At 49.0% G+C, this 24,934-nt stretch overlaps 1 protein-coding gene across 6 annotated transcripts in view; it reads right to left on the reverse strand.

Moving 5' to 3' along the window:
* Nucleotides 1-43: 43 nt before the first annotated feature.
* LOC311359465 (serine/threonine-protein kinase WNK2) overlaps nt 44-24,934 on the reverse strand; it is a 33,850-nt gene continuing 8,959 nt past the window's right edge. The window contains exons 3-29 of one of the 6 annotated variants that reach the window (XM_084479483.1): nt 22,771-22,943; nt 22,273-22,493; nt 21,702-21,859; nt 20,703-20,791; nt 20,049-20,268; nt 17,527-17,806; nt 17,294-17,409; nt 16,043-16,921; nt 14,424-15,428; nt 14,276-14,314; nt 13,619-13,792; nt 13,011-13,418; nt 12,303-12,686; nt 12,028-12,071; nt 11,647-11,806; nt 11,428-11,544; nt 10,458-10,631; nt 10,098-10,149; nt 9,620-9,718; nt 8,252-9,033; nt 7,788-7,845; nt 7,649-7,710; nt 6,837-7,480; nt 6,288-6,499; nt 5,878-6,117; nt 2,749-3,053; nt 44-2,595 (exon numbers count right to left, since the gene is read on the reverse strand). In XM_084479483.1, the coding sequence (XP_084335609.1) occupies nt 2,263-2,595; nt 2,749-3,053; nt 5,878-6,117; nt 6,288-6,499; nt 6,837-7,480; nt 7,649-7,710; nt 7,788-7,845; nt 8,252-9,033; nt 9,620-9,718; nt 10,098-10,149; nt 10,458-10,631; nt 11,428-11,544; nt 11,647-11,806; nt 12,028-12,071; nt 12,303-12,686; nt 13,011-13,418; nt 13,619-13,792; nt 14,276-14,314; nt 14,424-15,428; nt 16,043-16,921; nt 17,294-17,409; nt 17,527-17,806; nt 20,049-20,268; nt 20,703-20,791; nt 21,702-21,859; nt 22,273-22,493; nt 22,771-22,943 (7,428 nt within the window). In that variant the 3' untranslated portion in view covers nt 44-2,262. The other 5 variants (XM_084479484.1, XM_084479487.1, XM_084479485.1 and 2 more) reach the window with 5 other exon arrangements.

Genomic DNA, 24,934 nt, shown 5'->3' on the forward strand with positions numbered 1-24,934 from the left:
ATTTGTGGTTAATGAACAAGGATAATAAAAAGATTTCCAACACTCAAGCTCAAAATAATTTTATTTCTCTCACACATGTACCGTCTTAGTGATTAGAGTGCAGCTGACAGGTTGGATCGGGTAATGCAGTGGGAAATACAGCAGACCGAAGCAATCCCACACAGAGCTTAAATGCAAGCGTTTAGACAATCAGCGCATATTCACTAGAGGGTAGTGTTGTTTCGAAAGAAATTCGATGATAGCACTGTGGGCACAGCTCTGTACATTTTGTGCGTCCGTGTGTACTCCACTCTCCATCACGGTGAGTATTAAAACAATGTTTATCCCTCACCGGCTGACGACAATAGTCAACAGTCTGGGAGGTGGAGAAATTGGTACCAGATACAAGTTACAGAGAACAGAAATCTCTTACTACTGGAAGTCGAAGCAGAAGACTCTGCATAATGATCTATAAAAGTCCAATTCAAACCGAATTGATGAAATACTATACATCAATACTCCCCCCCCCCCCCCCCCCCCACTCTCCCCACACATAAATACAAAGAAAACTGTACAATTCACAGCTTGGCAGGGTTGGTGTGCTGCAACATTGGATTAGTGGAAAGGAAAATTTTACACCACAGTAGCTGTAACGTTAACCATTGCTGGGAGGATAAAACTAACACAGTAAAGCCATGCTCAGTGATGTAAAGTACACCTAGATCATATTTGAAACCCCTCACCACATGTTATATTGGGAAGATCGTGTTCTGTTGTGCAAATATCCCATATTGGAGTTAGAGTTTAGCATTTCACGCAAGGGAATTTAAAAGTAAAATGTAATATGGAAAAAATGGGAAATAATGCATAATTGTTTTTCACACAAGGCAATAATACTGCTTCTCTAACATTTCATCGCAGAAGAATTTGGTTCTTCTTTAAGTACCTTCTATCATAGATCTCCATCCATACATCACAATAGCAGCGTCAAAAATGTTATACAATACAAGAACACTAAACAAAGATTGCACCAAATAATTATACACATTGAACATATAAAGGACAGTGTGGATGAAAGTAACCAAGAGGATTTCATGTTTGTCTTGTGATTTGTAACTTCGGATCCACTTTGCAGCCAGCTCCAGTTACACATATGGGGTGGGGGATAAGGCTTGTGGCAAGGCCACTGTCAAAGCTTTGCACGGGGTTTAAAAAATTGCACTTTAAAGCCTCAGAAACCCAGTTACCATGTTTAACTGCTACATTCTGATTGGGACACTACCAGAGGTCTATATAGAGGACTTTGTACAGTATACATGGCTCTGGACACACCAACCATTTCCAGCCCAAAGCTAGGGCAACTCTCCCACGCTCCTCTCACAATTTAGTCATGCTATTCACGAGGTTGTGTCCAAATGAACCGTTTGACCTGATAAAGTGTAGTTTGGCTGCTGGCTTGTTTAGTCTCATTTCTTCTAGTACCTCAGCTATAGATATACCGTTTCTGCAAGGCGGACAGCCATGTCACTATTATGGCGTTGTGTTGCCTTCACAGGTAGGGAGCGTAAATGAGGATAAAACATTACTTTTTATTACTTAAATAAGAGCATATACTGTGTTAATAGTGCAGTTCTACAAGGGCATTCATATGTAAACCAACAACAAAAAAAGTGTCTGCAATGCATTAAAAACAAGTAGCACTCAAGCCACCATGGAAATAAAATCACTTGTATGCGGACGTGCTTTGCTTCACAGAAAAAAAGCTATGTTCAAGGCACTACATTCCTTTCGACATTGTCATAAATACTGTTCCATCTTCTCAAGCCACCCTGTTTGGATTCAAATGTAGTGTTTTAAAGTGGACAGAAATTGAAAAGGCAAAAAATCACTGTGGAATCAGCAGTAAATTAATGGTATCAAGAAACGTCTCATTTTGACGGTGTGTCGTATATGCAGTATGGCTTTGAGCTAGACAAAACCAATGCCTTGAAGTACTTAGACACGCATACGTTAACATATATACTATACAAACATACATAATCACTCACGTCAACTATAGGCGTTTTATAAAGATATCAACACTTAGACAGCATTATTTACAGTAAGAGCACACATTGTGGACACGCTGTGTGTGTGTGTGCGTCTCTGGCGACCAAAGAGTCAGAGTGTAACGGACCAAGAGTACCGCTCCTGCAGACACTGTACTGGTGTTCCCCTGCTTGGCTGCGACCACCAAGAATCTCTTTAGTATGGGCGGGGGGGGAAAACTGAAGATACAACCATTTACATCGTCCGGTTGCTGTTGGTACACACGGCATTCTCAGGTTTGTGGAGGATGAGAGGGAAAGCCTGGACCGTCGGGGTTGCTATGGCAACATAGGGCATCACTCCGGCGACGCCCAGAAGCCCGACGGCCCCGACGGGGCTCGGCATGCCGGACCACTGCTGCGCGTAGAGGGGCCCGGGCAGAGGCCCTCCGGCGTGGCCCATGGCGTAACCGGGGGGGAACATGGAGGCGGTGGGACCTAGAGCTGTGGGTCTAGGAGGGCGTAAAGCGGCGGACAGAGGGCAGGACAGAGGCAGCTGCAGCTTGTTAGCAGCCTTAGGGCATCTTACCTGGGAACAAAAAGGGAAGTTTAAAAAAAAAGACTTTGAAACTGTGCACTTTCCTGAGTCATAATCGCATCAAAATGGCACGGATCTCAGGGCAGTTCAACGATTGTTCCCAAATCTCTTCTGTCCCCGATTATGCCTCTCCGGGGCAGATACCTCGTTTGCCGCCGGTCCGATCGCTTTGCTCCGGCCTCCCAGGTCCTGCCGGCGCGTCTGCTCTTTGATCTGGTTCAGGGAGGGCCGCGGCTGGTGGGCGGTGGCTAAAGTCTCCTTCGTCCAATCGTCTACCAGTCTGTGAAGGTCTTCTGTGAAGGTACCCTTCTTGTTGTTGTTGTTGCTGTTGTTGCTCTGGATCCTAGCTTGCCCCGTGATTGGCTGAGAGGACTGAGAGGGCATGGCTGAGACGAAGGGCTGTGTCTGATTGGAGACCGTCTGAGCGACGGGTGTGCTTTGAGATGACCCTGGAGGAGAAGTAAACAGTAATTTTACATATGCCATCATTTATCATGCCCTGCTAATCAATTGGCCGCTTGGCAGTTTGCTGAATCAATTTAATATGTTTATAGGTCAAATTACAAAGCTGACATCACATATCTTTCAATGCAAATGGGACATACTTGCATCGGAGGTTATGATCAATTGAAGAATATACACTAAATTTCCTACTGAGCAGCCAAAGGACTTGGCAGTTTTTAAAATAATATTGACGATTAAAAACACATTTTTTCCAAGCAAACACTAAATGAAACATTCAAGACTGAAGGCACACTGCCATGCAAGACAAAAAAACATATCAATGTATATATGTATGCATTTTTCCTTGTATTTCAAAGTCTACCTGTATTTTCAACAAAATCTGCCACATAATTTCAAGTGACAAAATAGCACATTGTTAAAAACATTACGTATCCATGCAAAAAAAAACAATAAAGACGACAATAGGTATTCCAGACAGAAGAAGAAAGTAATTGAGATAGTTACTACTACTGCGCTCTTTGCCTAGACAAAGTCGTTTCAGAGTGGACCCTATGAAGGAGCAGAACAGCACAAGACAGAAACAGTTAGGCCAGGACTCGGGACAAGCTCCCTCAAAGCCACACACAGCTACCAAATCAACCAGGGAGAGAGAAGAAGAATAGAAGAATAGAAGGGTGTATGGGCCGGTGCTTTAGAGATGGGAAAGGGAGAAAGACCTATGGGTGCTTCTGCTCATGCGCCTATTCCAGAGGGTGAAGTGGGACGTCTAGGTGAGGGAGAGGACTACCAGAGGAAAAATAATTAAGTTTATCAGGAGGGTGTGGCAAAGATACCTTTAACCTTCCGACAATCTTAGACTGACCGTATTGATTATAAAGATTGGGCATTCGCATTATGGTTAACATAGCACTTTGTTCAGTGGAACTGTACTTGATGCCATTAATGGATAATGAAGTCATGATTAGTTGGTTGAATCACCTTCATAAAGAGATTCATAAAGCATGTGCCTGATAACATTTAATAATGAGGATCATATAACATTATAAACATAATTAAACTCCTGCCACATAGAGGTCCATTAGTAAGCAACTGAAGCCTCACAATAAATTTATTTGACTGGAAGGAGGCGGGTGTGGATCTGAGCATGTATTCAACAAGATAGCCCTTCTAGTACAGAGTAAGTCCATGTACTGCGAGAATGCCTGTGAAACATGAAATACGTAAACGGAAAAGGAAAAATCCATACGGAAAGAGCACAGACATAGTAGCTGGAACACATTAGAGTCGGTACTTGTCAGGAACATGCAGGTAACAGAAAAGGGGTGGAGGAAGAGGAAGAAGTAGTAAGATTGATGATACAGCCCTTTAAAATGGCGGAACAAGTCTCCATCAGTGCGGTTTCTGGCGCCTGCACCATGCACGTCTTCCCCCGTCCAAACATGAGGGACAGAGAGCTGGCCAATGAGGGCAGGATGGGGGGGGGGGTCCCTGTGTTAGTATACAGAGGACTGCTCAACTGAAATTAGGGAGACGCAATACAAAAGAAATAAAAATTGTGGATGAAGACACATTCAAACAAAGGAACCGACACACACACACACACACACACACACACACACACACACACACACACACACACACACACACACACACACACACACACACACACACACACACACACACACACACACACACACACACACACACCCCTGTACAGTGTTGGGGGGGGGGGTTCTGCTTAAAGCCAGAAGCAGCGCACAAAGCTCTTGTATGTTGCACGTTACAACTAACCCACAAGACAAAGCAGTTGGATGGCCTCAAGGTAGGAGGGGGTGGAGACTAGGATGAGGAACCAATAAAGGAGGGTTGGGGGTACAGTCAGTCAGTCTGTCCATTGAGGGTCAACCAAAAGTAAAAGGACTTTGGTGGGAGGGGTGGGGGGCGCAGAGCATAATTCAGGTGAAACCAGAAGATGGCAGATGAGTGAGGGGCAAATAGAAAAGAACAAATACAAACAGATGGACAGAGACACGGGTCCACTGAGGAATCTAGTGCGCGGTTTGCTACTAGATTTATAGGTCACTCTCTCTGAAGTTTGGTGGTATACCGTCCAGCCTGTGGAAAGTGAATATAAAAGGGGAAGAAGAGAAGAAACAAGAGACACTTCTGTAAACGTGCACAGCGACTAGGATGAGAAAAAAGCCCACCATTAAAAAAAGCAGCGGCAAAGAATAATAGGAGACAGATGGTCTAAACCAAGAGAGCAGCAATGTTCCTATGGGGTGAGCTAGTGCGCCAGTGAACTGGAGGCAGCACTCACACATGCCGACAACCCTGACCCTGTAAATCACTATGGAACCAACATGCACTCCCGATATATCCCACTATACTATCGGCTGCTTGAAAAATATGAAACGGGACTACTTTATTTAGGTGCCACGTCAGCACAAAAAGACAGAAGTGAGTGGGCTAGCAGGCATTTAGAAATGCAATGACTATGTGTCATGTCTTCTCATACGCAGCAATTAATATAATGTAGTATCCTAAGCAGCAATTTATATAATCAATAGTGCAATCAATAGTATAAATTCAATTTAGTAAAGCCCCTCCCATTTGCGTCCAAAATAACACATTTTGCACGTTTGGCGGCCATTTTCAATGCATGCATTATAAAATAGTGTTCACATCATGTCATTTATACGCCGTTAGTATTTGCATGAGGAAGCGAGGACAAAAAGGCAGAAAGAAACAATGAAGTAAAGAAAGGGCGTGGCTTGGCTCATGGCTGGGGATGTGTGCATGGCGTACCTTGGCCGGGGCCCGCATGGGGGGCCACGCCGTCGCCTTGCAGCCCAGCGTAGATATTGTCCGAGGAGAGGGAGCCCTTGACCGAGCAGGGCTGCTGGGTCAGCACCTGCTCCGGGGCAGCGGCGGGCCCCATCACAGAGCTGCTGCTGCTGCTGCCCCCCCCGCCGCTGGAGTGCAGCGAGCCGTCCGACAGGAGGGAGCTTTTGGCAGGGGAACCAGATGAGCTGGCGGTGCTTTCACCTGGACAGAACAGAGAGGAGTGGGAGGAGGAGGCGGCTTGCACCATGAGTCATTTTAATGAAGTATATCTCCCATCTAGAATGACAGAAAAAAACAACTAATATGTTCTTGGTTAGCCATGGGCAGGGGGAGATGGAATAGGACACACACACACACACACACACCCTCACCGGTGTTGAGGTTGTTCTTAAGCTGCTGCACCATGGGATTGAGCAGCTTCCCAGCCTTCAGTTTGTGCTTGCTGGCTCTGCGTCTGCGGCCACTGGGGGGCGCTGCGTGGAGCAGGCCCACACTGGGGGGCAGGGTCTTCCCCAGCTCGGTGTACAACCGCTCTATCTCGTTCCTCTGGAAGGCCTGGAGCTCCGAGATCTCCTTCATGTGTCTAACGGGAAGGAGGAGGAGAAAGATAGGCAGAGACAGGCACTGGTTACAGCTTGAGAAGGGCACCTTAGAATAGAATAGATTGCTTTGTTTTCCCTGCAATCCTAACCCAGCATTCACACATCAAATGGCAATTCAAGATAGAAAACAAAGTTACAACTAGACACATTTAAAGTGCTAAATATATAAATTAAAAATTTTCTCTAGGAGATGGTTAACAATCGAAGAAATGAATACATTCCAGGAACTGTAACGATGGTTACAGACAGTTTATTTTTAAACCAGAATAAATAAAAAGCACGTGGGCAGTCACTCCATAACCACGCCGGCCGTCTTACTTCTCCCGCAGTTTCTGCAGCTCCTTCTTCATGTCCGCGTCCTCAAACTCAGAGTCGTTGTCGCTGCTCATGTAGGACGAGGGTGCGGCGGGCGACGGTGCGTGGCCGTTCATCACGGTGGGCTGGCGGCTGGGCGAGTCGGAGCTGTGCACCGTGCTGCTGCTGCTGTGGCCCGAGCGCCGCAGGAAGGCCACGGCGCGCTTCATGAGGTCGCCGCCGCCGTGCTCAGACGACGGCTTGGAGGGCGGGGTCGGATGGGCGGCCGGGGGGGCCACACTGCTGCAGTCGTCGTCCGCCGAGTCCGAGTAGGGTCGGCCGGGGCCGCCCGCGGCCTTGGCACCAGGGAGGTGGACGGGGGTGACGTCGGGGCTGGAGGTGACGGGGGTGTCCTGGTAGAGGTCCGGAGGGGCAGAGTAACGGTTGATCGGTGGAGGTTTGGTCGTTTCCACGGCGCTGTCCTCCAGTGCCGCAGTGGTCACAGAGAACCTGCCCAGGGCCAGGGAGCCTTTCTCCCTGTTGCCCGAGCCCTGGGTGTGGGCGCGAGACCCTCCAGAGCCACTAGAGGGCACTGGTGAACTGCAGGAGCTGTGGCTCTTCCTGCCTTTCTCTAGACCACAGATTACATCTGGAGGAGTGGGGACGATCTGAGAAAATAAATATGGCAAAATAAAATGATCTTTTAATTCATTCCTTCAAGCAGCTTATTAAAAATGTGCAATTATGATTACGTTGGAAAAAGGAAACATTGCAAGTACTTTAGCTCAATAACATTTTAATCAAAGAACATTTTTATTGATGTAAATAATACTTACTTGGAAACGACTTTTGGTTGGTGAATCATTTTGACAACATGTCCTGGGCAATGCTTCAGTGGCTGAGAGGGGATCATGAGTTATTATGATGCCAGAAGTTTTATTACAGATGAGAAAAATCACAATTCCATTCACTAACCTGGCGCTGCAGAGTCTGTCTGAGCACCCACCATTTCTGTGCGCTCAGGAATCTGGGGCTTGGACAGAGAGAAAGGTGGGGTTGAATATTTGAATAATGAATTGTAAACTCATGCTAGCCAGCAGCCTGAACTCACTCTGCGTGAGTCAGGGCTAATCCATCGGAGGCCTTCATATGCACAGACATAAATACACACACATATTAAGGACGACATTAGGGAGCCAACAGGGCAGCACCATCTGTCTGATGGCTATAATTTTGGAACCGTTTCCTTCTGCCTAAACCCAGTATTAGTCTCCCTGATTACAGTCAATTGCCAAATCGATAGCAGACTGCAGGGAAACGGTGACAGTGTCATTAACCAAGAAATGATTGATGACTGCATGCAAAGAGCTGACCACACAAAACAAAAAACACACGCCCACACCCATGTACGTGCACGGACACAAACTGCACATGCTTACCAGAGCATCCCCCTTCTTCTTGTTGAGCGCTATGTCGCAGCTCTGGCCGTCAGACACTGGTGTGGAGCTGGTGCCCTCCGTGCCGGCAGAGCCCTGGGAGTCGGAGGCGTTGCTTGGGGCCTGGGCGGGGGTGTGCTCCTGATATAGAAGGTTCCGCAGCTTCTCGTCCAGGGTCTTGATGGTGCGGTCGACGAACTCCACCCTGCGGGGCATCTCGCCGTCGGATTCCCCAGGGGCGCCGGGTTGCTGCTGCTGGCCGGAGGTCTGGGCCAGCTGGGCACTCTGGTGTGCCGGGCTCTGGGGCTGCGAGGTCACAGCCCCCGGCTGGATGGGGGTGGCGTAGGGCTGCTGCAGGACCACCGGCTGCTGGGAGCCCTGCAGAGGGGGCGGATCTCCGGTAGGACTGGATTTGGGATTGGTCGGATTGTGCGCAGAGGAGGCCAGGCCACCGGCCGCAGCCTTGTGGTCCATCATCACATCCAGAGACATAGGCGGAGCGATGGGGCAGCACGGTATGTCCGTGACCAGGGAGATGCAGTGCTCATCTACAGGGAGGGAGTTGTGGTGGTGGTTGACAGTAGTGAGATTATGTGTGGTACTGCAGGGCTGCGGCTGCTTCACTCGAGCCTCGCCAACAGTGGGGTCCTGGGGCGGTGCTGAGCTCGGAGCAGCAAGGGGAGAGGGGATGGAAGGCCCCGAGGATGGAGCTGGGGCTGCAGTGGTGGTGGTGGTGGAACTGCTGCTGCTGGAGCAGACTAAAGAAGCGCCAGCCCTTTCAGACTCTGAAAATAGAAAATAAAACGGCAATGAAAAAAAGAAACAAGAAGATAAATTAAGGAAGATACAAGTTGGCCGGTGGATATTGCAAGAAGAGGGATGGGGTCCAGTGGTGGTGGATGATTACATCATACACCAGGCTCCACCATTACCGCTGTAAGCAACTGCAGCAGCATTCTTACATAACTGACCTCCACAGCATAAACACACACCCCTTCTTCAGCATTACCAGCAGGCGAAACCAAATGCTATAAATCAACTGAACACAATACAAGCCATCTAGCAGGAAAACTATATAAATCCTCTGGTCTTTTTTTAAATCCTCTGGTCAAACATTTGGACGGCTAGCATCCACCAGGTTAAACTGCTGGACATATAAATTGGTATGCATCTATAGGGGGCAGATAATTATGTGTTAATAACAAAAAGTGGAACGTGCAAACATCCATCAGGAAAATATTAATAGGGAATGGATGCAAAACGCCATCGCATTTAAAACTACAGAATCCCAACGGAGCGTAATCACACTGAGTGGTACAACCCTCCAGAATCGCAGATGAATATTCAAAATCTAACGCGACGCGCGCGTACCTTTGGCTGTGGTGCTGTGAGGTGAGGGCTTCTCCTTGGGCGTCGTGGGCGTTTCAGCCACCGGGCAGATAATGAACCACCGCTTGCCCGTGTGAAGCACTGTCAAGGACACAAGAGACAGATGGGAGGATAAATCTTTAGCGAGCCATCGATGTGGTTTGAAGGGCAGAGTTATGAATAAAACCGTCTGTAATAATGGGTTATGAAGAAACTGTGTGGAACAAAAATTAAAAGAGGATACGGCTGCAGATCCTGAACAATACGACAGAAGTGGGGCGCCCCCTGAGACTTAATTTATCAAATCCTGGCCCTTCCGATCTCCAAGCCCAAAGGAGCACTTCAGAGCGACTGTCTACTCATGCAGGAAATGTCGTCATCGGAAGCCCACAGCCACCACGTGGGGCTAATTAAATGTTATGAGCCCTTATCTATACATAAAAGGACATTGTAGATTAGGCAGTAACAAGAAAGTCCTTACCGTTTTGCTGATAGACTTGTTGGGGTGTGTGTGGTGTAGTGGCCTTCGAGCCCTGAACAAAATGAGAGCTATTAATACAGGCTGGATGCGGATGCATCTGATCAAAATAAATGTCAAGATAGACCAAACCACGTAGCCAAGCCACAGATTGAGAATACAGCCACCAAAGTGTCACATCAGCAGCATTCCTAGCTTTTGGCTGCTGCTGTTGGCACATGCTCTTTGGCTGAGAGGCTTGCAAACACATCCTGAGACCGGTGGCGTCAGGGCTGACGTATCCAAGGCATGGGCACTCCCTGACAACGACCCTGTTGCCCTGCTGACAGCCCCAGTCGAGGAGCTCCTCTCCTCGTCCCTCACCTCGGACGTCATGAGGGTCCCAGGACCCTGGCTCTGCTGGGGGCTGCCTCCCTGGTCCGAGCTCCGCTCTCCCTCCGTGTCCTCGCTCAGCATGTCCTCCGCCTTGTCCACGATGTCCTTCAGCTGCTCGATGAAGGCCTCTTTCTCCAGCAGCAGGATGAAGTCGTTCTCCACCTGAACACACGGGACGAGACGCAACCAAAGACGAGAGGAAACGTTGTTTTTTTTAAGTAATCAATACACTGCAACCAACTACTGAAGCTTTAACAGGGATTGAAAAACCAAGGTGACACATATCGACATATGCATATGCAGTAAAGCTTGGTTAACATGCTCAACGTCTTGTTATTGTCCCATCCATTATTTTCAAAAGGCCTCCCTTGTTTGAAGCTAGCATTTGGGGAATAGAAATATGGGCATCCATGGCAACGTTGTGATGCACAATAGAGAAAAACACCAACCCACCACTTCACGAAACTGTCCTATTTTTAAGCCATTCATTCGTAGGCAGAATAAGGCTTTGTTGAAAAAACCGGCAACCTCCCAACCCGAGTAGAAATGGCAAATTGACCACAGGCAGTTAATGGAATTCATATAGATTTGTTAATCTTTCCAACAGATGGCTTTTGTGTAACTCTACACAGCCCAAGTGGAGCTTAATCTTAAAAGAGCAATTATTTAGTATGTGTTTCACACCACTGGAAAAAAAAGCGCATACATTTCCATGTATTAGCATGCATCTATGAAACGTCAAACTTGGCTTTGGAGGGGAGAAGACAAATGAGGGGGAAACGGGAAGGAGAAGGCCTTGCAGGATAAGTCATTGTTTTGCTGCATTGCAGCAACTGGGAGTTTCAGGGTTGTTCGGAGGAAGCAGCATTAGGCCAGGAGTGTGCTTAATCCAGACTACCAAACGGATGTGACCGAGGTAGAAATGACTCGGGCCGGCCTGCGACAGTGTGTCACCTACCATATAAGTGGCGATCTCCTCGGGTGCATCTCCATCCAGGTCAAACTTGAATGTCACCATTTTGTGGTTGTGGGTCTCGAGCTGACATTCCACCATCTTGTCCCCCGTGTTACAAACCTGTACCGGAAAGAAGCAGAAGAAGAAGAAATGATCCACGTTTCCATGACACTCATGGCCAGTATGGACCAAAACGTGCCGTTGTCCAGAGTGCAGACCCACGTTGAGCATGGTGAGTTTGGGCCTGTTGATCTTCTCCTGGCGTGAGCGCGTGCGGGTGGAGCGGCGGTGGTGCTTGCGGACCTTGCACTCTCCTTTGCCGCCGTGTGTCCCCTCACAGCCGTCGCTCATCTCCTTCCCCGAGGTGGCGTCTGAGTTCACACTGGTTTTGGAAATTAAACAGACATCATCAAGGTTCTGTAGATGAGGAGTCATTCATTCAAACCACACCCCTCTGAACATTCTCTGGCAGACATGTTGTTAAAAAGGGGACATTAACGTGTATTCAATTGATTTAAATTGAGTCACTCAAGGCCCCGGTCTGTGTGTGAGAGTTAGCAGGGCTCGCCTGGATGTGGACGTTGACAGGAGGTAAGCTAGTACCTGTCATAACTCTGTCCTGCCGTCGGCTTCTCCACCACCTGATCCTACAGACGTGACAGACCACAAAAAAGGCAGGGGAAATGGATTATGGTATTTGAAGTATCAGGCGTTTCATTTTCAGAGATTACATTTCTGCCAGAATTGCGAGAGCGAGGGGAAATAAAGTATGAGGAGATGCGTGGGTGTACAGGAAGCTGCGTCAGGCGACACACACACACACACACACACACACACACACACACACACACACACACACACACACCAGGGGGTCCTACCTCAAGCTTGTTCTCCGTGTGGCCCTGACCCAAGGTCCCCGGGGGTCCAATGGTCGGTATCTGCTGAGTCACGGTGGCACTGGAACTCGTGGGTCCTGATGAGGCTCTCTCTGTGGAGGTGGTGGAGGAGGAGGAGGGCTGCGGCGCTGCAGCCTGGCTCGGTGCCTGGTGCTGGGCTTGCCCCTGTAGAGGGACTTGGCAGGGGTTCTGGTTGGGATCCAGCTGGTCGCTCGCTGCACTGGTGCCAAAGCACGGCCCACTCTGCACAGGTGGCACGAAGGCCGCCGACTGTTCTCGCTGCGTGTGTTGGAAGGGTGGGGCCGCCTGGACCAGCTGAGCCGGGGGGACGGGGTCTTTGTGGCCGGGCTGGATGGGCTGCTGAACCTGCAGTAGACAAAAAGACCATGCGTCACTTGAATTTGTCTTATTTTAGACTGGTGTCAAATCTGTTTTGGATACAGGATATTTTATTACTCTACCATTAAATTAGCCACCTGCGTTCAAAGTAACGTAGTTCAAACAGTTTGTTTTGAAACCTCTCAAAAATATGTGCAATATAAACACTCCAAGAGTGATGAACTAAAAAGGTTATCACCAAATTTTCACACCCAAGATAAGATTGAACCTAAACAACACATGCAAAAATAACCCACAACTTCCTTCCACTTCACACCTCCTTAGCAAACAGGCCTCTCAGCCTGCAGTTACCTGTTTCAGGGGCTCGGCGCCAGCGGGCGGGGGAAGCTGCGCGTGTGCACTGTGTGTGTTGTGTGTGCCGAGGGTTGCTGCGACTATGACAGGCTGCGAGTGAAGAGCTTCGAGTCCGGCTACCGAGGGGCAGTGGAGCACTGAGGGTACGGGGACTTGCATGCTGAGCCCAGGGGACAGGATCAGGTGCCCCGGCGTGACGGGCGCCAGAGTGCCCTCACCGTGCAGGGGGGAGAGCGAGGAGGCGGGGGGGAAAGGCTGGCCGTGAGAGAGGCAGATGGGAGCGAGTGAGGCAGGGGAGGGGTAGAACTGCGGGGCGGCACAGGCCAGAGAGCGGGAGGGCTCGCCGGCAGCAGCGGCCGTTATCACCTGGATAGTGGGGTACGGTGAAGGTGGCAGAGTAGAGTGCTAGGAAGAGAGGGGAAAAAGAATGAAGCAATCGAAGCAAAAGGGTTTGAGTCCGTTGCACAATGACTAGAGGTGAAAGAAAAAAAAAGAAAGGACCCAAAATATCGACAGCACATAGATTGTTTTTCCTGTTACAAAAAGCATTGAAGGAACCATTTCAGAAAGAGCCGTTGTAAAAACGGATTCACAGGGGGTGTTACCTGGGGTGGATGTGCCGGGGTGGAAATCTGCAGGTGTGCGAGTTGCTGTTGGGTAGCGACCTGAGCCAATGGCTGTTGAGGTGGCAATGCCTGTGGAATCGCACTCAAGTTTGATTGGTTGAGAGTCTGTCCATTTTGTTCGTGCTGTGGAACGCAGTGACCAGCAGGAACATTCTAGAAAAAGGAAATTGGAAGGGAAAATAAGAAAGACCGGAGATTTCTGGACCATTACATGGAATCCATGTCTCATGTTTGGGGCGTCAGTTTTCCCTGCCCTAGACCCCGGGGAACATTCCTGCTTCTATTCCGTCCCTGAGCCGGCAGCTAGCCAGTGTCTGCTGTTGATCTACTAGCACCTCTGTAGCATAGAGCTAGGCAGACACAGCAGGCCTGGAAGGACTGACACCCTAATATATCAAATTGAAACCACTGAAGTTGTTTTCAGGACCGTTTCAGTTTCAGAGCTCGGCTGGAAGTGTGTAGGAGGAAACTCTAGTTCCTGTATGGTTTGTCAGTCGTCCACCACTCTCAAACACAGCTGCTTCTCATTTAGTATAAATACAAACTTTAACCATTCAGACAATTGAACACGAATAAGAATGATTTTTACTCCCTCCAACAGTGTTTCGTGAAGAGATTAAAGGAAGGGAGTTCTACCTGATTCAGGAAAGCAGCCATTTTGAGATAAGGGGGGAACTGATGAGGAATAGAAACAAGACCGGGTCAGGGAAAACAACAAAACAAATACAAAATAAAAAAGGAGCAGGAGCCACAGTGTAGTAGTTATAGCAATCTAAACACTTACCTGCTGGTGGCTGACTGCCGCCTGGTTATGCTGGGCCGAGGCTGGTAGGGTCTGGGGTGTTCCCTGCTGACCAGCGGCCTGTTGAGACCCAGGCAGGAAGGTCTGGCCCGGAGCCGTGAAGTACGCCGGCGCATACTGGCTCTGAGGGCCGGAGTCGGGCTGGCCTGCGGCGGGGTAACTGGCGGGGGCTTGTGGCATGGGGGAAGTTGCCGTGGAGTAGAGCTGAGAGGTCGGGGTTGGACCCTGTTGCGCTGCGTGTTGGGAGGGGTGAAGGCTCTGGTGCTGAACAGCCGACGGCAGGTGCAGCGCTGCTGCAGCTTGTGGTTGAAATGAAGCCTGTTGAGACTGAAGGCTAGGCTGCTGATTGCTCATGTGCTGCTGCTGCTGCTGCTGCTGCTGTTGCTGCTGCTGTTGTTGTTGTTGCTGAAGGGCATGCATGCTTTGTTGGCCATGTGGACCTTGAGATGGAATGTGCCCCTGGCCGGCCTGCTGCGTTTGCTGGACGCTGGCTTGCTGTATGTGCTGCAAGTGCTGCTGTTGCTGTGGGTGAAGTGGGAGCTGTTGGCTGTAAAGAGATGGTGTGGTGCAGCTCTGCGGAGCGACGCCCGGTGACAGGCTGGGGAGACACTGGGCAGGGGCTGCCAGAGAGCCAGCTGGGTAACCGTTTGATAGCGGCTGTGAAGGTGTGCTAGTCGATTCTCCGACACCCGACAGGTTCTGCTGAACATGCATGGAGAACACCGCTGCGTTTTGTTGCTGAGTCGGATCAGAGTAGCCCTGGGCTGATTGACAGTGCTGATGTTGATGCGGTGCTGGGTAGCTCTGAGCAACTTGTTGAGGAATCGCCGATGCCGAATTCTGAGCCGGGAAGTTGGCTGCATGCTGGACATTGGCAGCAGGGTAGCTCTGTCCCAGCTGGAGGTACTGCAGGTGGGTGTGTGCAGCCAGACCCGAGGGTGGAAGGACCTGGGGAGGGGGTTGGTTGTGGACTCCCGTCGGATTGAGCTAATCAGACAAAGGAATAAAAAACGTCAGGAAACAATAGGTCCATTCGAAGTAAGCTATTTCAGAACATGGCAAATATCATTTGGAATCAACAAGAAAGGACATGAATAGTACAGGAAGTGGATATAATGAGAGGATGAAGACTCAAAATGAGGTCGCACAACATCCGTCTCAACAGAAAGCTGCAGAAGCGCGGCAGATGTGGACCAGTGTGAAGCAGTAAGGAGAGGGGAGAGGGGTTAAATGCCTGGCGCCTCATTTAACCAGAGCTCTTCTGATCATTGGTAGAGGAGCGTTGATGCAATACAAGCGGGGCCAGTTCTATAGACAAATAGACAGCAGTGGATTGGGTCAGTGAAGCAAAGACTACAAACTACAATCTGGCTTGAAGGAGAGGGATTGGTTAGGTTAGTCAGAAGCTCAGCTGGTCTGCAAGATCTCCCCCCCCTAACAGAATGATCTTGGGATCATTGATTTTTTAGAAGAGGATGTTAGGCATGGCAAACTACGCAGGTAGCAGGTCCATGCAATATTGTGCTTTGCCGCCTACAAGCCAACAGGGGTGGAGGAGGGGGGGGGGGGGGGAGGAAGACTAGCCCCTTAGCTTGACCTACCACTCCTACCGCCCTGCTGAACTGAGACTCTCCACAACAGTAACTGGCTCTGCGGTCCTGTGGACGCGTGCCGCTGGAGGAGGGAAACTTGAGGCCGCCGTCTCCGTAGCTTTGGACGGGCCTACTGGCCGCCGGCGGGGGCAGCAGGGGTCTGACGTGGCTGGCCGTGACATGACTCGGGGCGGACTTGCGGCTGATGATGTTGAGCAAGGACTGCTGCAGCACAGAGAAGTCCGAGCTATCGCTGTGCTCTTTGGGGCCCCCCGTGCCCAAAAAGGCCGTCGTCCCACAGGGGTTCTGGTGCTGCGGCTGCTGCAGGGCGCATAGACAGTGGTGCGCTGGCACGGCATAAGACGGGCTGGGCCGGCCTACCTCTTGAGACCTCAGCATCAACAAATGGAGGCAGACATGGCACATGCGGCCTCCCCTTTGCTGCTGGAGCTGATGTTGGGAGTGTACACTGAGCAGATTGCTGAGGTCCGAGTGTCTACGCCCAGAAGGCACGGCGGACATATCCGTCCTGCCAACAAGGGGCACCGCGGAAGTGTCGCTATGGCGACGGGACTCTGAGCGCTTGAGGCCGGGGGGGAGCCACGTCAGCTGCGAAGGAGTCTGATGACCGGGGAAGCCGTCCTCGGCTTCGGAGTCATTGGAGCTCCCAGACGCCGAGAAGGTCGGACTTATTGATCTCTTGTTCTGGGCATTGAGCAGGGCGTGGAGCTGGGCGATCTGGTTGGCCCTCAGAGTGTCAATGACGGAGGCACTTCCTCTACGTGCCACAGACCTGGTGAACTCTGGGTCCAGAGAACCTTGCCAGATCTGCCCTCGCTCACAGGAGCGCGGCCGGTCAGGGGGCTGGTGTGAACCAATGCTCTGGCACTGACCCAATAGCAACCCAAGGGCAAAACATGTTACTCAACAACACACACACACACACACACAACTGATGAAAACAATAACATGGGATGCAGATGAAAAATAATGACAAAAGTAATGAGGGACCCAGAGAGCATGTCCGACTGCCAAGACGTAATGTAAAACACATAATGGTCAATGTTTATCGTTAATTGATTTGGGCATGTCTTAGGAGTACATTCTAATTTAATCATCCTAATTATAATGTGCTCAGGTTCTCAAACGCACGTGCCCAGGGAACGTGTCAGCCTAGGTCTGTCGGGAGCGTGTCCATATGTTAATAAACATAATTGAACACGGGCCATATGGGGGTGAATTATGCTCCTACACACTGACCTGCTGTGTTACCATGGTGACGGGCTCCTGCAGGGACTGGTAGAGGACACTCTGCTGGCTGCTGTGGGAGTCCGAATACACCGCCGAGCCCAGGCCGCTGTCGAAGGTGCAGTCCGCTGCGGGGACACGAGCATACGCCGCACGGTAAGGCACTGAACACACACGGCACACACGCTCACGACAAGATGAAGGGGTCAGGGTCTGTGTCACGTCTAGAGAATGGAGTCACTTACACGCCACAGAGGTGGCACTGGCTGGTAGGTTACCCAGCCGGCTGTGTTGGTCTGCTTCGGTCTCCTCCGGTTCCTGCAGAGGGGGCGGCCCTGCATTCGTGGCCCCGGACGAGAGGCCCACCGCCGGGGCAGTCTGGGCCGCGGATGCCGCGTCGCCCTGGTCCGCGGGGGGGACGACCGACACGGTCCGCCCTCGCCGCCACTTGATCAGTGCCACGCGGTCCCGGATCGACTTGCCCACCGTCTTCACGTCGTTGTCCTGGAAGAAGCCGGACTCCACCTGACGGAGAGGCGGGGGGAAGGCACGGCGTCAGGATTATTTTTACACTGGAAAGCCATCAGAGGAGGCGTATTAAGGTGCATGTGAGAGACAGAGTGGTGGTGGGTGGCTGGTGTAGTGAGCGGGGAGGGGGGGACAACAGGAGGAAATAGAAAAGCTATTTTAGGGGAATCAGAGAGGCAGAGGAGCTCGGTCAGGAGCTGGGTTCAGGGGGTTTAAAAAATGTTCACAACAAAACAAACAAAACACCTGACTCATGATAATGGCCCCATCCTCAATGCAGCACAATGGGATCGACAAATGTTATATCTCAGGACTGCATCAGTAAGAAAAACTAAGGGATATAAATCTACTGAATACTAGATTTAGTAACTTTTGATATCTACATGAGTCTCCATATAATGTCAAATGAAAAAAAATAAAAGGTATTACAGTGCAAGACTAATGTCAGAGCCAGCAGCCCTACTTTGTTACAACAGAGCTTCTTTGGAGAGACTGTGCAGAGCCTGGGCCGGAAACTAGAAACATGTTTTTTGCCTCTTTTCCTGTTTCATTACAGAGAAAACTAATTTTCTTGAGTGGATGGAAGCTTTCAATAGGTGTATTTCTACAGTGGCCAAATACACTGAATTGATTTGAAACCTTTACAGATTTCAGCTTGTTTGCCTTAAGAACTTAGATATTAATCTTGAGTCTGCTTTGTGAGAGTGCAGGACTCAAGAGTGGGCTGAGTACAGAGTAACCACAGTGGTGCCAGGGGTGCTGTGACACAGGGGCATGCTGACCAGGCAGTCCTGTTGTGCTGCTGGCCAACATGACTTCCCTCATCCCCAAAGTAAATCATTACTGGCAAAGCCTAGCTTCCACAGCTTGTTAGACTGCAGCATTTGGCAGTGAGAAAAAGTAACATAACGGCTGAAAATATACAATTATTAAAAATTTTAGGATTGATTAGTTGGCTGACATACAGTAAGTAACCATTTAGAACAAAAAGATGAAGAAAAACACCCTTCCCTTCTCGCCTTCTGCTGCTCCACTCCCAAACACAAGGCTTGGGTGGAACGCGGACATACGCGGTTGACATCTGATAACGCTATGTCCACGCCACCGTGCCCGGACGCAACAGACATGTCTATGACTAATCTGTATTTTAGCCACGCCCATTTGGCTCCACCTGCTGATACGCAACGAGGAGCACACAAGCACAACAAGAGGGCTCCCTGTGCTGGAAAAACAGTCTGTGTAATACGCAGGTTTTGGGGCATAAAATCCTCTGCATGAAACTGTTTATGCTGATCCCCCTTTTCTAGCTACCCTAGTAGCTAGTGTTGTGGGTCATTATACATGACTTTCACATTAATCCTAACATTCCCAACAGAGGTAAGTGCACCAGCAATCTATTGTAGCAAGTTCTAATGACAGTGCCAAGGCTCAAAGCGTGCATCGAAAGCACTTAGATTTAAACCAGTGTTCTCTTATCAACACACATTACACCAAGGCAGTCAATTGCCCTAAATGTAAACATTATTTCCGTACAATTATTTCACTGTTGGAGCCGTATACTTCAACCGCTAAATACCCCATTATGCCAAGCTAGATTTTTAGCAGTTTATTCAATCCAAACTTACTCCAACTATAAACATGAAAATAAAACACAAACAAAATGTATTTTTAAACCAAAACTGTGACTTAAATGTCTGCATGATCAGTCCCAGCACTAAATGCGTACCACAAATGTTATCTCAGAACCACAGAATGTCTTATCTAAGGAGTTCCAAAGACACAAAACAAAAACACAGACAGACAAAGGGGGAGAAAACGGCAAAAACGAGATTCCATGAAGTGAAGAGTTTGTTATCAGAAGGACTATGCATTCTCCAGTGATGAGATAAGGGCACCACTGGCACTTAAACCCCAAAAAGAGCTCCAGCAAGTATACAACCAACATTAAGGCTTTATTCCAGCCCCAAGGGTCTTTTGAGTAAAAGCTTATGGGGATAAATACATATCCACCGATTGTTTCTATTTGTATGTACACCAATACAAAACCAATCATCCTTTCATTGTTAAGGGACGGGATAGTGCAGTGGTAAGGATGGGGTACATCTGATGGGTAGTGTAGTCATCCTTGAGATTCTGATGCCAACTTTGCTCCTTAATGGCATGCATCTAAACAATGAACTGTAGGTCAGTTTGGATAAAAGCATGAATGGCTCCATGGTAAATAACAAAGGGTACTCACCATCTCTTGCGCCACCACTTCTGGAACGTCCTTCTCCAGGTCGAAGGAGAACTCTATCGCGCCGCTCTCCTTGTACTTGCCCTTGAGCTTCTTGGGGTCCTCCACCCACAGCTTAAGAGCGATGGAGGCCTTTTCCCTATCATCCTCCTCCGCTAGCTCCACCCTCACACCCGTGTCCTCAGCAAAGAAAGCGTGGTTCAGCAGGTCCTTGATGGAGTATCTGGGGAGAAGACAGGTCGGTCACAGGCTGCACCAAGTAAGACCGTTTCCCCAAGTGTTTGCAGACAGACTTTGCCTTGTCTTGCCTTTGTTGAAAGAACAACTTATTTATACATTAAACACTTGTGCTCTCTCAGACATATATAATTATATCATTAAGGGATATAGTGCCTGGAGTCGTCGAAGCACTGAAGTTCTTGATTTTCCCAAATGGCTGAAATACACCCCTCTGATTATCATCTATTCTGCTAGGAGAAAGACGCACATCGTAAACCCTCAACCACTCTCAGTGGGACATTGAAAGCTCTTCACGGTTATTTCTCTTTGTACCAACTCGTATTGCAGGTAAAGGCACCAATTGTCAGTGGAGAACTAACAGTGCTATTAGAGCTGTCGGAGGGCATCTCGATGGAGAGATAGGGGCCGGGAACTCACCGCTCCTCCTTCTTTTGGCAAATACACTCCCCAATAATCTCCTTGATTTCAGGGTCCATGACCTTGTTGTAGCTGGCTGGTTTCACGCCCTGCGGAGAGAGAAACCAAGTCAACCATGAGGACGAGACAAGACAATGCTGTACTAAAGTAGTGCATGGCTGAGGAAATAGTGGAGATCATGAAACCTTCTACGAACAGGTTCTAGGGGTTCATTCAGCTAAATCTCGCATACATGTTTGCATATCTTGACGGCTCATTAATTCCTAACATTACACATATTGGATAGGGAATGGTACGCCGTCGACATGGATGTATGCGTGTCGTGAGAGAATTTAAAGTACCATCAGAGTTTCTCGTTGATCGGTCTCTATTAATAGTCTCCAGTGGTCCCGACAGGGTATTCCGATATGCATACAGCAATAACGCAGAGCACAGCATCAAGAGATGATACTTGAAGGGTGCTGGCTTGCCATTAACATGGGTGGAAGGGCATCTCTGCTTTGACATCCGCTATACGATGGTCACACATCTGACTGGATCCAAGCCAAGTGCCAAGTGTGGGTAGATCAATACCCTTTACTGATTTGAGAATTGCCCCCAATCTAATAACATGGCTAAGGCTGCATGCGTGACTGCTCTCCATAGTCAAGGAAAAGGAATGGGAAACACCCCAAAGGCTTAATCTAGAGAACAAGGAACAGCTGGACGTTACTGCGTGAGGCCATATGGCTCACAAGCTTCCATAGCCTTGATCACGACAACCTACGTTACATTTGCATGAAACATTACTAAAATAGGTTGTCACCTCACCTCTGCACGACCCGTTTCGAAAAGAGGAAGGAAGCATTGACTCACGACACAGAAATATTTAACTGTGGAATTTTAACACTAGAAATTCTTTGTCATTGTGGTTCTTACTGACTGTTGAAAGTAAGTTATGAGCCACTCCCTGCTCCCAATACGAAATTAAGAAGTGACATTTGTCACAGCGAGACTCACACTGGTGACTTTACGGTAGATCTGGGCAGCGTTCTGACACTCCGAGTACGGGTACTCTGAGGTGGCCATCTCCAGCATGCACATCCCAAAGGCATACACGTCCACCGCCTCGTCGTAGTGCTCCTCGTACATCTCCGGGGCCATGAACTCCGGCGTGCCTGCAGAGAGCACCACAGCACACCAGTGACCAATGGGAGCGTGGCCTAGTGCTCACCTACAAGTTATGATGCATGGACTCATGAGGGTGGTGGTTTGGGGGGGATCACAATTCTCATCTATGATACACAACTTCCAAATTGTTATTATTTGTTCCCAATTTGTGTGTGCCCCTTTTTGTGTTTTCATTATTGCAATCGTTTGACATTTTTTTCTGATCTAAGCATACATAATCTTAAATACACTTTACTCTGCTTTCATGGCATCATTTGTCACACCGCCTTTGTGAGCGCACAGCAATCTGGAGTAGATCCTGCAATTAGCACACCTATGTACTGATTTTAAAATCTGGACTCAATTTTAAATCATATAACGAAAAACTCCCAGGCCTAGTGGTGGTGGTCCGGTTGCTTACCTATGACACTCTTGGCAAAGGAGGCCCTCTTGAGAGTAGCCAGTCCCAGGTCACCGATCTTCACCGAGCCTGTGGGCCCAGTGATGAAGATGTTGTCGCACTTGAGGTCCCTGTGAATGATGGGGGGGGTCCGGGTGTGCAGGAAGTGGAGGCCCTTCAGGATCTGTCTGCACCAGCTCCTCAGCACCTTGGGCTTCATCACCTTGAAACGCTTCAGGTAGCTGAGGACAGGAAGAGACAAACGTCCCCTTGTTGAAGAGTGGAGTATAATGGACCCCAGCCATTGATTAAGCACTTAGGCTTTCCTTATTACACAGAGGACTCAACACTTTATCAAATCAATAAAACTATGGACTTACAAGTATTATTAGATCATTAAATATTCCGTAACATAGCTTGGCAGGAAGACCCAATGCGCATTTGAGACATGCCATTCCAAATGTATTCAAGTGCTCATGCATACATTCGGACAGTGATTGCTTTTCGACAAACACTCACGTTTTAAGTGTCCCTGAGGTCATGAGCTCCGTAACCAGGACGATGCACTTCTTCCCCTTCTGGGGCGACTCCCAGAAGTCATAAAAGCGGACGATGTTGGGATGCTGGAGGCCTTTCAGCATCTCCGCCTCCTCTTTGAAGCGCTGTCGCTCCGCTTTGGTCAGCTTACGGTCCTAGACGGAGGCCAGGGAGGGAGAGAGCGAAGACACTCATTATAGCGTGCTTGATTAATTAGGTGTGAAGAGCATTGGTACAGCTGTTTTTTAGGGAATGACCAGGTGGAAGAGTTTGCCTAAGAGCCTGATTATAAGGAAAGCCATAGCCAGGAGTGTCTTCACCTGGAAGTAATCTAGACCCGCTATTCTCAAACTGTTGGGAGCCAGGGCACAGTAAAGCTTGACCCTCAGCCCAAGGGGCCCACTTGGACAACATAAATAACCCATAAAATATACAACTTGAATTGACAAATTAACCTTGATGGCAAAATTAAGTGGGTGTTGGTTTTCTTGCATATCAACAAATGGGACCCGCCAGTTTGAAAAGTAAATCAATTACAATACATTTTATGGAGAATGGCCGATTAGCCACTGTGCATCAGCCTGGTTCTGGCCCCGACCCATGGATTGAGAAGCAAAGATCTAGAACAACGGTGCCCAACCTTTTACTTTAGGTGTACTAAATTGTCATCAAGACCTTTTGCGCACCACCTCTTATAGTAGTGCAGTGGCTGAACGAAGAGGGCCAGCACGGGCAGCACACCCTTTAAAAAATATTGTTACTGCAAGAGAAAACTGGAAAGGAAAAGTCAGCAATGCTTCTTATGCTTCCCACTGTGTTTGTTTACCAAACACAAAATAATGCAAAACATCAATGGGAAGCATTTCAATGAAAATATGATGGAATGCAAAAAAGCCAAATGAAATGCAAAAAAAAGCCAAATAACAAGCCATAATGGTTTATTGGTGCAGTCAATCCATGAGCACAGGATGACGCCATAGCCCCTTAAGTGCCAGGCTGGGCAGGATGTGTGGAGGGATGACCACTACACCAGGCTCCCATTGGAGAAACGGCTCCCACGTCAACGTGGTCACACCCACCTACAGCCACAGCGCAAGGTTACAGATTATTGATCTGGCCCTCCATCCTTCAACAGCTCTCTCACTGGCCCCTTTCTTGTCCACTCCCTTCCCCTCTACTTAACTCAGTCCCCCCCCACCCTCAGCTCCTTCCACCACCACCACATCTGCAATCATCCTTAACGCCCTGAAAGGAGCCTGAATCAGCCACTCCCTGCTCCAGCTCTCTTCCTCTCCATCGTTTTCTCTCCCTCTCCTGAATTCCACACACTCAACTTTATTCAGTTGAAAAAATGTGCATACATGTGTTTTGCAAAGGTCCAAAACAAAATGCAGAGCATAAACCTAGACTACAAATGACTCCAAACGACATGCATTGCCTGATCTTTGCAGGGATGTGCAGCGGTGCACGGTGTAATGGCACCGTGCCGCATTTGCATGCGTGTGGGTGGCAACCATGGCATCGCGCTGCATGTGCATGCATGTGTGTGGCATATTGAGTTGTGTGTGTGCAAGTGCGAGGGGGATGGGGGGAATTCACCGCACTCTTCTGAAGCGTTATGAATTATTCAGTTCTGCAGAGAATCCCGCTCTACAGAGGCAGGCTGAGCTAGGCAAGGCAGGGGCCTGGGGTTTGAATTTAGGCTGGCATCGCCTTGAATGCCCTATGTTGTGCTTATTATTATTTTTTTTTTACAGGAGAGACAGGTACAACAATAGAATAGTGAGTGGGAGGGAAGTTCCCTGGTGTGTTGGAGCATCCCATTTAATTCAGGGTCCACACCGCCCCCCCATCCCAAAGCCCCCTGTGCATGATCTCAGTGTTCCAACATGAATTGTGGAGAATCCATCCATGTCCATGGATTCTCATATTTCAGAAATCCTGCTGCCCCCAGAATCCCACCTCCACCACACCTTTGCTCTCACTGCAATGATCCTGAAATCAATCAATCTCTCACACACACACACACACACACACACACACACACACACACACACACACACACACACACACACACACACACACACACACACACACACACACACACACACACACACACACACACACACACACACACACACACACA

Source organism: Micromesistius poutassou (genome assembly GCF_964030765.1).
Source record: "Micromesistius poutassou genome assembly, chromosome: 15".
NCBI classification, from domain to species: domain Eukaryota; kingdom Metazoa; phylum Chordata; class Actinopteri; order Gadiformes; family Gadidae; genus Micromesistius; species Micromesistius poutassou.